We start from the raw sequence: 13674 nt of genomic DNA on the forward strand, positions 1-13674 counted from the left end.
TCTGGTACAATTTTATGTTAAATGTTTTGAGCTTAATTTTTGAGACTTTACTCACCGTCTAAAGATATGCTGTACTAAATGGAGTTGAGTATGTGGGCACACAGAGTCGGGTGTGAATTTCTGCTGTGTCCACCAGTTATCTCTCCAGTCTGTGTGTTAAACCCTGGCAGCCTTCCATTTAGTTGTTTGTTCATGGGATAAATTATATTGAAGTTTGTAGCTTTCCACTTATGACATTAAACTTATAATCAAAAAGTAAATTGTATAAAAAAAGGATACCGTTCTATATGGTCTTCATTGCAGTGACTGTCTTGTCATTTTACAAATCATACACGTATAATATGGAAAGTTCATTATCTTAGCACAGCTATCAGCAGGAAGGGAGAAGGTAGAGAGAGTTTGTTTGAGTGTTCTGTATTGTTAGAAGTAACATCATTAAATATTTACTTAAATGAAATGAGCATTCAATGACATTAAGTAATACTGTGACTGGCGTAAGGCTGTCGGCGGCCACAAAAGCCTAAAGCCATGAGCTGAGCCTGGCCGGCAGTGAAATATCCTTTACTGAGTGTTTGGCAGTTGACATGTTAATCAGCTTTGCTACAAAAAAATATTATATTATTGTTATAAGCAGTTTGCTCGTGAGAATCTGTTATATTATTGTGCAGAAAGTAATACATTTTGCAGTTTCCTGTGACCATTTTCATCTCCCTTGCCTTTGATCAGTGGATGTCTGACAAATATTCTGCAGTTGCTCTACCTATAGTCGCTATGATAGCCCTTGTGTGGGAGCGAAGCTGCCACATACCATGTTTCCTCCGTCGTAGAATACAGCTGTAGAGGTCAAAAGGCAGAACATTTTTTGCAAGATACTACATTAGTGTTGTATGATTTCAGTGAGTAACTTTGTAACAATTACTGTTTGCATAAAAATGAAACTTCCACTCTAAATATTGCTATAACAAAAATCAGTGACTTGTCTAGGTGTATGAACAGTTATGATAAGGATATCTAAATTTTGAGAAGTGAGGTTCATGTTATATATGAACTGTGAATGAGACAGAAGATAACACTGGGTGGGAATAATTAGAAATATTTTTTAAGAAAGAAACAAATGAAACTAGTTTGGCCTGTGGCTTTTATTTGTACTTCTCTGTTGCAGAACCCGTGGATATGAAGTCGTGGCCGGGACCACCACCACCTCATCCAGTACTGAACCAATTAGTGCATGAGAGTGCACTAGCTCATAAATTCGAGGTGTGATCATTTTAGTTTTACTTGCTTGATCATGATTAATTTTGAATTAATCTCAGTATTAATGCAAATTCTAACTGCACTTATGATGACTCTCAAGAAGTATTGCAAGTGTCTAATGTGATGTGAATTATTTAATTGCTGTGATCTCTCAAAATATTTTATACGTGAATATTTCATTATTACCACATATCAGACAATTAAATTGTAGTAATTTAGGGCTCATGATATTTATTTAGTTGACATTGTTAGTTTCTTGAATTTAAAATTAGAGCGTTTTTGTGGATCTGATACTTCAGTTTTTATATGAATTTATTGTACATTACTAGGTAATATCTGTTTGAAATAATGTGCCACTGATGTTTATTATGGAAAAAAAATATTGTGTGTAGGGTACGAAAAATGTGCTGCATTGAAGTTCCTTAGTTTTTTCAAACTAGTATTCCTTTGTGATGTATGTAGCCACATAAGGTGACTGTTGAATGTATGTGAGTTGTGTTTGTGCAAATTATGATAGTTTCATTAAGACAAGAGAATTGATGGTGCTAAATTTTTCATGTAATCTTGACTACTGGATATCATTGTATTCCAGAATTTAAGACTGAACGTGATGACTAAAGCCCAGATTTCTCAGCACAATAAAATAGTAAAATAAGTGGGAAACATGTTGAAAATAAGCAAAAATGAATATGCACAAAAGATAGTTTCACAGAACTCTAATCTTATTGAAAGCTGTTACAGTACACAAAGGAGGTCATCATGGGATTTTCTTATGTAAAACTCCTGCATCAATAGGTGAAGAATGATTTGTACAGTGAAATGTTGTTTCAGTGTCACGTGACGTGATAGGTGCATATGGAAAACACCATAGTTCTTCTTTGGTGAATTCCTCTTCAGTGTTTGTTTCTTCACCAGAAATTTTTTTTAAAATTTGGCACAGTGTTTTGCAACCATAATTTTTCTTTAGCACCTGATTAAGTGTCTCAAATGCAAGTTTTGCAACCCTGTGTGTTTCTGATGACAATGTGATTAAAATTTTATGTATCAGAAAAACTTAATGCTCCAAGGAATTATTTCGAGTTTCCAGCTGCTTTAAAATATCAGATATTTTGGAGAAATGATTATGGATGTACTGTATCTTTTCGTGGGTGCCTTTTTTAGCTAAACATTCTTGTACTGTGGCAAGACTGACTGCATCTTCTGCATTTAGGCAATTCAAAACATTTTTCACTTCCCTGAAATGTTTTGCATAGTATAACACAGCCTGTAACCACAATCCCTACAGAGTTAAAACTGGCTTAGGAGGTAAAACCCAATTTAGGAGTTCACAGAAGTTTTGAGTTCTATTTGGTGACTTGACAAACACATTCTTCGCACTAGAAACAAAATCTTCACATCATTATACTGACTTCAGACAGTTTCAGCAGTAGAAATTAATATTCTTTCATGGTTCAATGTATTTCAAATTTCTCCTTGAAAACACTGTTGTGTATAGTTTTGGTGCAACCTAGTTTGTCCAGTACCCTTTTGTTTGTGTATTTTTCTAAAAGGCACAAGTCTTTGAAAAATGTGTCTCTACAACTCAATTGTTTGACAACATTGCTTTTAATCAGTGGTTGGTTTAACTTACATTTATTCCTAAACTTCTTTTTAAGCCACGTGGCATTTTTGTGCTGCATAATGTCATATTTTTTATTTGCAGAAACACTCTTTTCATTCACCATACAAAATAAGACACTACCGGTCTTAAAATAAAACATTTCTTCCAAACACATTTGTTTATGCACTTGCATAAGAATGCTGATTTAGAGGTTTTTGTGGGTGACATTCCCTAATTACAACAGTGAGCAACAGTGCATACTTGAACTAATGGCTGATGCACAACACACTGCATCTTTGAACACGCGGATTCACCATCCATGAGAATGACATCACCTGATGAGGTAACTGACCAATGAAGTGATGTTTAACCTGCCCAATTCCAGCAAGTTTTTCTCCTTGCAGTATTATATGCTAGGAGCATCTTGGCTTTATCTTACCATTGCTTTCTTACACATTCAACCAAAGTTAATTTTTAAAAAGCCAATAAATAAGAAAATCATTGATTGATAAATGACAGCTTGGGGGTGAGGTGGGATATGCACTTTTAAAAATCACAGTTTTCATTAACAAGCTGTTTTAATTAAAAATTCTAAAATAAGTAAACAAAAACATTTTCTTGCAACATAGTTAAAACTGATTATCTAGGAATGTCTTATGACATACAACCTTTCTACTTGTCCTTAAAAGTGTGGAAAAAAATTATGCATTTTGCTTAGAAATTTGGGCTTTCAGAAATTGAGATTAGATCACACAATGGCAGCTCACACACACGATCACTGTCTTTGGCTGCTGGGGCCAGAGCCTGGCCACGGCTGCCAGAGGCTGTGGTCATGTATGCCTGAGCTGCATTTGCGTGAATGTGTGAGAGTATATTGTCTATTTCGAAAGAAGACCTTCTGGCCAAAAGCTTACATGTTTAGTAGTCTTTCCATTGTACTTGTGCATGACTCAACGTCTCTGTTATATGGTGAGCAGCAGTCTACCCTTTTCATAATATTTCATTATTCCATCTTGGATTTTCCATTGTTTGATATATATTTTTCTTGATCAGTAGTAGTCTATCCTTTTCATAATATTTCATTATTCCATCTTGGATTTTCCATTGTTTGATATATTTTTTTCTTGTCCTAAGGGTGTCCTTAAAGTGAGTGGCTGTACAGATCAAATGAGAGCATGTATAATTTAAGATTTGTGTTCCAATCTTCTTGTATTGACAACTCAGTAATGAACTGTCTTTGTGTAACCTTTTGTTTTAGGTATTGTTTTGTATATGAGTGGGATAACAATGATGTGAAATCAGGTCAAATGTGATAGATATGTAGTGACCTTAGAGAAAAAGCTGTGAGCAGTGAACGGTATTGGCAAGTTCCTAGGCTTTTAATAAGACATTCTATCAAGAGTTCAAAGGCTGTAGTGTAGAGACACATTCCACAAGTTCACTTTTCCAAATTCTAAAGAGGCATTCAGTAAGAAGGTGAAGAAACCATCACAGTAGTTCAGTTTGCTCATTGTTGATAGATGAGTTCGGTACTCAAACATGACTGAATGTCAAACAACTGTTAGGGCCATGCTTCACAAATGTGCTTGTTTCCATAATGCATATGTTGATATTGCAAAGATTACTTTTGTGGCCTATGTTCTTTCCTAGTCATTGACTGTTTATTCATATTATGTTTTTATGTATTTATACAGTGTCCAATATTTATTTATACACTCACAGATTATATCATAAACAGCAAATGTACAGTTTCTGAAAGACTGATGATATGTCTTGTTTGTTACTTTTAAAGACAAATCTTTGTAGCAAGTTATTTATTTATTGTTTTTTAATTTGTATCTTGCCTACACCACTTATCCTTACATTCAATGTATATAATATGTCGTAAGGGAGGATGGGGAGGGTTGTGACACTTTTCCTTTTAATCTTTTTATTCCAAATATTGTTCTTTGGTTATTTCTAAACTAAAAACTTTATTTTTTATTTTTTACACAACAATATATTTATAGCAAGTACAAATAAATTTATAATACCTTGCATTCTGTCTACAGACGGAGACTTTGGGACAGTGGACTGAGAGGTTTGGGACACATACAAGTGCCACATATGAAAATACACACTAATCAAATATAAACGAAAAAAATGAACTGCACTGATACAAATTACAATGATTATTTTTTGAGTGAGTTCTTATCACACATTCTGAAATCTATTCAAATTTTTTTCTGGAGGAAACAGTCTCAGTTCTCTTCTTTCGGGTCTTCCTTTCTTCAGTGGGCTCTGAAAGACATGAACAATATCACCCTTGCTGACATTAGAAATGTCATCTACTCAGGACATATAAATTCACAACTAGTATGTTTCTTTCTCAAAAATACAATTTCACAGTCCTCACTGAGAATGTTTTGTGCGCCCCACATAATGAATGTGATTTAGTTTTGTGGCAAATAAACAAGCACATACGAGGTGTGATTAGAAAGTTGGATCCGCTACTGCTTACTGGTTTGGCAGGCTTGTACACGGAGGGTGGGGAGTGAGTCATTGCCTTGTTCGTGAATTCCCTCTGACAGGAAACTTATGTTTCCTTTATTCAGTTCGTTGTAGCAGCTGGTGAGTGCGGGTCTGTTATGGCATGTTGCCACATTTTGTCTGGGTGAAAATGGACGTAAAAACGGAGCAACGAGCTTTTGTAAAATTTTGTTTTAAAACTGAGAAATCAGCTTCTGAGACTTACAAACTATTAAAATCAGCTTTTGGAGATAATTGTATGAACCAGTCAAATATTTTTGTCTGGTTCAGCAGATTTAAAAATGGCCGTGAATCATTTGAAGATGAACCATGGTACAACCATCCTTCCACCTCAAAAATGAATGAAAGTGTTGTGAAAGTTTACGACTTAGTGCACGCTGATTGTAGACTTACAATTAGGGAGATGCTTGATGAACTTAAATTAAGTTTCTATGCAGTTCAGTCAATTTTAACTGAAGAGCTGAACGTGTGTCGAGTGTGTACAAAATTCATTCCAAAGGTGTTGTCAAGTGACTAGAGACAATGCCGACCTGATTGATTGGACTGAAAATGACCCAGATTTGTTAAATAGGGTCATTACAGGTGACATATGTGGGTGTATGGATATGATACTGAAACCAAAGTGCAGTCTTTGCAGTGAAAGACTCCAGGTTCACCACGACCAAAAAAGCACAGCAAAGTCGGTCAAAGGTGAAGACACTGTTGCTGCTTTTTTTTCCAATTCTACTGGTATTGTGCATCATGAATTTACCTCGGGAGGACAGACAATTGACCAGGGATACTACAAATGTGTCCTTGAGCGTTTGCGCGAAAAGGTGCAGAAGAAAAGGCCTGCATTGTGGAAAGACAGGAGTTTTGTGCTACACCATGACAATGCTCTGGTTCATCATGTCTTCTCCATCGTTGAATTTTTGACCAAATTCTCTTTCGTAAACTGAAATTTTCACTGAAAGGGATGCGATTTGGCTAGATTGAAGACATTCAGGCAAATACAGAGAGTGTCCTTAACACACTTCAGGCAAAAAATTTCCAGGAATGTTTCCAAAAGTGGAAACACTGTTGGAGTCTGTGTGATCAGTCAGAAGGGGCTTTTTTGAAGGAGATGCATTACAGTAGCATGTAAGTACCACCACTGTACAATTACAAGCTCGTTCTTAAAACTTTCCAATCACACCTCATACTTTCCCTTAGGTATTTCCTCTCCTTGTTCTGAATCTGAGGGCATTTCAAAAATATCACTGCTGTCATCACATAATTCATCCACATTTTCACTGCTGCTTTAATGAGTAAACTTCTTCTCTTAACATTCTTGTTGTTTGTTTACCTTTTCATAAGCTCTTCTTCTATGCTGATTTTTTTCTGTGGTATCTGTCAGTATGTGACTTTTTGCTCGGAAAGGAGCTTTTGAAAATGGCCATATCTCCTCAGGTGATACAATTCAATCTGAAGTGTCTGTGTCTCTTGATTCTGCTTGCTGTTTGCTGGTAGTTGAGCTGGAGTCCACAGCAGTTTCAAATGCTGGTATGATGCCCTTCATTAAGGTCAATCAGTTACACTTGAACCTATAAAGTCTTGCCTCAGAAAATATCCCTGAATCAAAATAACTGACGCCACTCTTCTTAAAACCTGAAAATATGTTTCTTGGTGAAAATGCCTAAGTGATTGCACTGGTGCATAATGCAGCTATGTCATATATAGAAATGGTTTTTCCAGGGTTAACATCCAAGAGTCACCAGCAGTGTTGTAATATTTCTTCATGGGCCCGAACACAGATACATCCAAAGGCTGCAGTTTATGCCTACAATGAGGAACCAGTGTGTGAATTTTAATGTGGTTCTCTTTGCAAAAAGTTTGGGGTAAGAAATGTGCTATCATGGTTGTCAAATATAAGAAGTACTTGGTTTTATGCTGCTGGAGAAGCGCATTTCGGGAAACGATGCAAGTAATCTATAAAATTACTGGCATTCATCCATCCTGAAGGATTTGCAGAACCTCAAGATCTGGGTAGAGAACCACTTCTCTTTGAGGTGGACTCTAGGAAAAAATTTAATGTGGTGGAATGAACATTCCACTAGCTGGAATTGTTTCACAAAGCTACCAATGTACCTCTTCCTGTTGATGTTGCCTGGTTCATATGCTTGCTTCCTCTTTGAGCAATTACATTTTGTGGTGTTTACACAGTAGTTAAGGCTGTCTCATCATAATTATATGTGAAGTTTGACTGAAAATGGTATCTTTTTAAAGCAGATCTCAAGTTATCAGTAAGTTCTCCGACATTCTTTTTATTGAAACTTGTCCCACGAGAAAGACTAGTAGCTTCTGGTTTCCACAGTCACAGTCTTTTGTTTCATGTCATAAAACTTCTCATCCAATCTTCTCCTGATATTTTATTAGCTGTCCAGCCTTTGGGTACTGAGTGAAATTTTCCATTTGCGACAGCAAACTCATATGCAAGCTTCCTAGGTGCAATTCAATTTAATCCATGATTCAATTTGACAGATGTAATTAGATACTGAGCTAGCATGGACTCTTCTTCATTCGTGACGACTCGTGAATGATTATACAGAGAACTGTATTTCTCAATATGATTGAATTTACTAGCATGATCTGCTGCATACACCAATAGGGTTGATTTAGGTATTCCATACATTTTTGCTGTCTCTTGCAACCTTCTGCCATTTTTCAGTGCTTAAATGACAAATTGTGTTGCTTCCTTGTACAGTGGCTGTCTGACTGTTCTTTTGTTGTAGGCAAGCTCCCAAAACAAACTGTAAACAGTAAAGGAATATAAACTTTTAATAAGGATGGGTTGGGACAGTAGTGACCCAACCCTTCATTGGTTACCATTTTTCTATTTGATACTAAAATACTGGATTTCATATATGTAATGACGAAAAATTTTATTACATTCCAAAGATAAACTAATGAGGAATTTACAATAAGGCATGCACTTCAGTAAATTTAGTTACTTCACCGTCTATTGACTTTGGAAGTACCACAATTTTTGGATGGTGAAATTCATGTTAACTTACCATCTAAAATCAAGTCAATTGGTGAAATTTCACTATGGCAGTTATAAACAGTTGAAAGTCAAAGATAATGGAAGGGAACTGAGTCAGTGATACCAACAATAAAGTTTTAAAGTAAATGTCCCAAACTTCCCCCTGTCCCAACTCTCCCCATCATCCCATACTCTCATTTTTGTTGTGTCCAAATGAGGAGAATTGTGATATGTAATGCCTATAACCTCTTAAAAAGTACCTGCACCTACACAGTTACGGATTTTGCAGTTGGTGCATTGCTTGTAATTTTCTCTCACAATTGTATAAGAAATATTTATTCAAAATGTACAAGCCTGTTAATTATTTTTTCTAAATAATGTTTGAACTAAATGTGAATTATATTTGAATTACCATGTGACTTCATTGCACATGTTGACAGTTGAGTCAAACAGTCTTCCATTGTTGAAAATATAGACTGCCTTCCTCAAGGACAAGGTTAGATTTTGTGTTACAAAGTTGATGAGGAAGGAGATGGGTGAGGTATAAGAGTTAGTCAACAGAGAGGAATTTAGAATTGAAGGCACACTGTTTAACAGGTATGGTATGCGCTTGTTTTTTTTTTTTTATATGTTGGTAAAAGATGAATTCTAATGCCCTGCTGAACACTGAGGTGAAGCTGCCATGTGATACTGTTGTTGAGCAGACCACTACTGATGTAGTGAAAGATCTGAAAGTGCTTTGTTAACCAAACCAGTTAAAGGCAAAGTCTGCACTGGTTTTAAATGTTATTTTGAAAACTTTGTGTCAGTTGCTATTTTTAGAATAATATGGTATCTGTTTAATAACTTAATATATCTTTATTCGTATGAGTAATTGTTCTCTCCAAGTCTGCAGTGCCTTATCATGTGACAGATACATACAACATACTGTTTATTTAAAAAGAAGTGGTTCTGCTTTATGTTATGTGAAAATATTGATGAGTATAAGAAATTGGTTGGCAGGGAGGGGTGGGGGGCTGGATTAAATAAAATAGAATAGAAAACCCACGAGCAACTGAAGCTCATTTGGAATAGTTAGTAGAACAGATTGAAATTTTTGAATGATTGATTCCTCTGCAGACACGTCCATTCCTAAGAGTGCTAGGTGTGTTCAAGTCCCATAGCATTTTTTTCCAAATAGTAAGTCATATATGTACCAAGTTTGGTTGAAATTGCTCCAAGGGTCCGAGAGTTATGTTGGAACATATGAACAAAAATGGATATGTATGTAAGATATAGTTTCAGCTGTACAAGTATTTTTTTTCCTTTTCACATTCACACTGAAGTGTACATCAGTGTACAATCAGTCACATTTGTTTCTTATCTATGTAAATTTGTATTTTATTTGGAAACTTTTAAATAAAACATTGTCCAATAATGAAACTGTAATTGTTCATTAATTATACATGGTGTATCAGATTCTTCATATTGATATGCTGTGTGCCACTCATCCTTGACATTTCATGCAATTTTGCAGTAGTACACATCCCCAGATATGCCAAATTCTTAATTTACTTTGATTGGAATGGAATTAGTTAAAGTTCATCATATCTCTGATTATCCTTCTTTGCATTGCTGTAATCGCCACATTTAATGTTCCATAAACAAGGCATGGAAATTTAAAAAATGAAACATTATTTCCAAAATGGATTCATTGTAAATTGAGACAACTGCAGTGGTCAATAATTACACACAAGTTCAGCAAGTATAGACTTACAAAGCGACAAATGCAAGAGCAGACAGTGCAATGTGTATATTACTTTGGCGATATTAGTAATGGCAGAGCAGTGTGTGTACATACCAGAAAAGAGCCAACAAATCAGTGAAAACTTCCAAATGATTCACGAGTCCTTGGCCACCTTCCCCCTCCATTATGCAGCCTTCAAGGGTCATTGTGTGTAAGTTGCTGGAGACTCAAAAAGATGTTGCAGAAGCCTTGTTAAAACAGTAAATGATTAAGAAATCTAGTTGTTACATGAAATGTTAGTGTAGTTCTCCTTTTGAAAGATGAATAAAATTAGATTTGTTTTATGAATAAATGTATGAAATTCTGGAATAAACATCACAATCCCTGAAATATCAGTGTCATATGTTTTCCTGGTTTACGAAGCCACTGTGAGATATTCATAAATAAAAGATATCTATTTAGTGTTACTTAAGTACTTAAGAAAAACACGTTCTGTTCATGAAGAGACTCAAATGGAGGTGTCAGCATCAGGCGAGGCAAAGCCACAGCATCTGGTGTAAGGCTCTGCAGTGGTCGCTGGCAGGCATACAGTGCCAAGTGGCCTTGTAACACTCAGCATATGAAGTGCCAGAATCAAAAACATTTTAATGAAATTTAAATACTGGGAATCACTTAGCAAGGAAAATCATTTTAAATGTTTTAGGAATTGTATAGAGCTTAGTTGTACTTTTTATCGGAAGAAGTCATACCAGAGGCTGAATTCTCTAGTAATGTAATGTGTACACTTCATAAGAAAGTAATTAACAAAACTTGCATATGAACCATTCTAACATCCCATGCTACATTTCCCAGTGCAGGTGATTTTCAACAAAGAAAATTGCTGAGAGTTCTCTCATGCTGCAGGCAATGTGGTGAATCATTGTCTGTAACCCTCTTGACTGAAATGTATTACACAATATACAGAACTGCCAAATGAAAACATTGCCTTGAGACTCAAGGGCTCTGCTGGCTAGTGAATAGTATGCAAACTATTAAGTTGAGCTCAGGATCTGAGACTTATAAACACTCAGTCCTGATGTGAGCAAAATTCTGCTGATATTTGTCACTGTTAAGGCCCTGGCAGGCTAGCATGCCAGGGGTATAGTTGTGAAAGGCCCAACTACTATGTGTGAATTCCTATAACATTGGTATTTCAGACCAGATGAAAGTACTGTGAGTACTGGACTGAGGAAACTGAGGCAATGGCAAATGCACCTTACCCACAAAATTTCACTAAATAAACAATAATGTGAGTCAGAAACCCAGTTCCTTGAACATTCCAGAAATTGCAGAACTTTATAATCCAAAGATAGATTAAGGTAGCTGGAAGATGACTTAACTAACTTCAAATGGAGTATAGCAGAATTACCAGAAATGCACCAGGGAGAGAAACAAAAGTACATTTTATGAAACAATAAGAGAACCATGCAGGCTGTCATGGTTCTAAACTGATTCGGAATTTCAAATGATTGTAGCCTAGTAAGTTCCAGTGTAAGGTTATATGATCATAGACAAAAAAGGCAGTTATTTAACAAAGGTTTTTTATGGGAACAGTAGAAGTTATTGCAGGTATGAAGAAAGGAGAAAAAGTGTCAAATAGAACAAGCCAACTTAAACATAAGGTTCATGCAAATGGTGATGAATATATACTGAAATAAACAAAACTGTTTGCAAGGGTCTTTGAAGGGTTATGTGAAGATACAATTAAAATACTGTAAGAAATAATTGAAAACAAAATAAATACAGAGGAAACAAAACAGTAACTTATGGTGGATAGAATTTGTTTCATTGGTTGAGATGGCACAGTAACTAACAACAGAGGAAAAAGTACTAGCATTCGAAGATTTATTTAAAAGTTTACATTATTCACAAGAGGAATCAGAAATGCAGATAAATGACAATGAAAAAGTGACATTCTGCATATAAGGCACATAAAGCCATTTTAGTTATAGGCCAGAAAAGGCATTAGGAGACAAATGTATTTCAATAGAAATGAATGAAGTCAAAGGAAAAGTAATGGAAAATGAACTTGCAACATGATTTACAGAATATGTGCAGCACAATGTACTGTTTATAAGTTGTGAATGAAATAGGATAATGAATCTGAATTACTGCTCTGTCTGTGATTAATATGTGTTGATGAGGATACTTTTGACACAATATGAATCTGTCCATGATCATAATCTTTTTTTTTTTAAAAAAAAGGTAACTTGTAATCCTTTTGGTAATAAATAGAATAGATCCAGAAATTAAAAAAGAATCAGCAAGCTTAGTTTAGAGTTATTTGTTTACTGTTCTGTAAAACATTGAATCAGCCACAATGCATCCCCACTGTGAATGCCGTTTTCAGACATGGGAAGAGTTTGTTGCTTTCTTCAGCAGCTGGAAGTCACGACTGTCAAGCAACTAGTAGCTGCTGTGAATGGGTGTGTTCAGTGTGTTACCAGAGCTGTATGTACCAGAGATCCCAAAGGTACCTGGAGTACCACGTGCTCTCCTGGAATCTGTCTCCACTACTTGTCCACCGAGAGGTGTGTCAGTCTTAAGGGCCCTTTACAGCATAGGCAGGGACCAGTGAAAACTTGCATCCCCCTGACTGACCTGTTTGAGGTGCTGTCTTCCACTGAAACTGAGCCAGTGAGACACACTTCGCTTCCTGGGAACCTGCTGTGTGCCGTGTCAGGGGAGGCAAACACAGAAGGGTAGAGGTCTGTTAATAATCGGCAGTTCCAGCTTGTGGCATATAGTGATGCCTCTTAGGGAAATAGCAGCGAAGGATGGGAAGGATCACCTCCTGCACCCTATGTGTATGTTGAAAAGGCTGTTCAGGCAGCCACTGGGGAACAGGGTGTAACTAGCTGCAGAATGAACCGCACACTGGAACAATTGAAGCCTGTCATCTGGTTGTTCCTAGATCGTTCCATTGGCAGGAGGTTGAGAAGATGAAGTCTGCAACATTGTCCTCAGAAGTGATCATGACCCTAGGCTCTGAGTCAAATGTAAAGCTTCAACCAGGGATATTGAAGGCTGTTGCTTCGTAGACTTGTGTCATAGAATTGAGAACTGTAGGATCCCCCTAAATGATTTTTGGGGTGCACTACACATCAGAGGCTGTCACACAGGTAGCTTACTCTGTGTGAGATGTACACAAGGACATTTTGATTTAGGCAGCCCCCCAACCAGTTCAGATAATGATACCTGTAGGAGCCCCTGAAATATCGTATAAGATGGGAAGAAATGCAACCATCGAGTAAGCTGATTACAATCGTAGTGATCAACTGCTGAAGCATTTGCAATGAAGTGCCAGAGTTTGACAGCCCTAAAAGCAGTGGCACTAACATAATACTGCACACAGGAAGAATGGCTAAAACCTAAAATTGACAGCAGTGAGATTTTTCGGGGATATCTAAGCACATATGAGAAGTATAGGTTAATGGGAAATGTAGATGGTTATTTGTTGCAGTAGACGAAAACTCATCAATGAGATAGAAACTGAAGAAGCTACATATGAGTCTGTTTGATGGA

At 36.4% G+C, this 13674-nt stretch overlaps 1 protein-coding gene across 1 annotated transcript in view; it reads left to right on the forward strand.

The window, feature by feature from the left end:
- LOC126297506 (cystinosin homolog) overlaps positions 1-9806 on the forward strand; it is a 39180-nt gene extending 29374 nt beyond the window's left edge. Inside the window, exon 11 of the mRNA XM_049988391.1 lies at positions 1163-9806. Coding sequence (XP_049844348.1) covers positions 1163-1232 — 70 coding nt within the window. The 3' untranslated portion in view covers positions 1233-9806. The remainder of the gene's footprint in view (positions 1-1162) is intronic.
- The last annotated feature ends 3868 nt before the right edge of the window (positions 9807-13674 follow it).

The sequence above is a fragment of the Schistocerca gregaria genome, chromosome X (assembly GCF_023897955.1).
Source record: "Schistocerca gregaria isolate iqSchGreg1 chromosome X, iqSchGreg1.2, whole genome shotgun sequence".
Taxonomy (NCBI): Eukaryota; Metazoa; Arthropoda; class Insecta; order Orthoptera; family Acrididae; genus Schistocerca; species Schistocerca gregaria.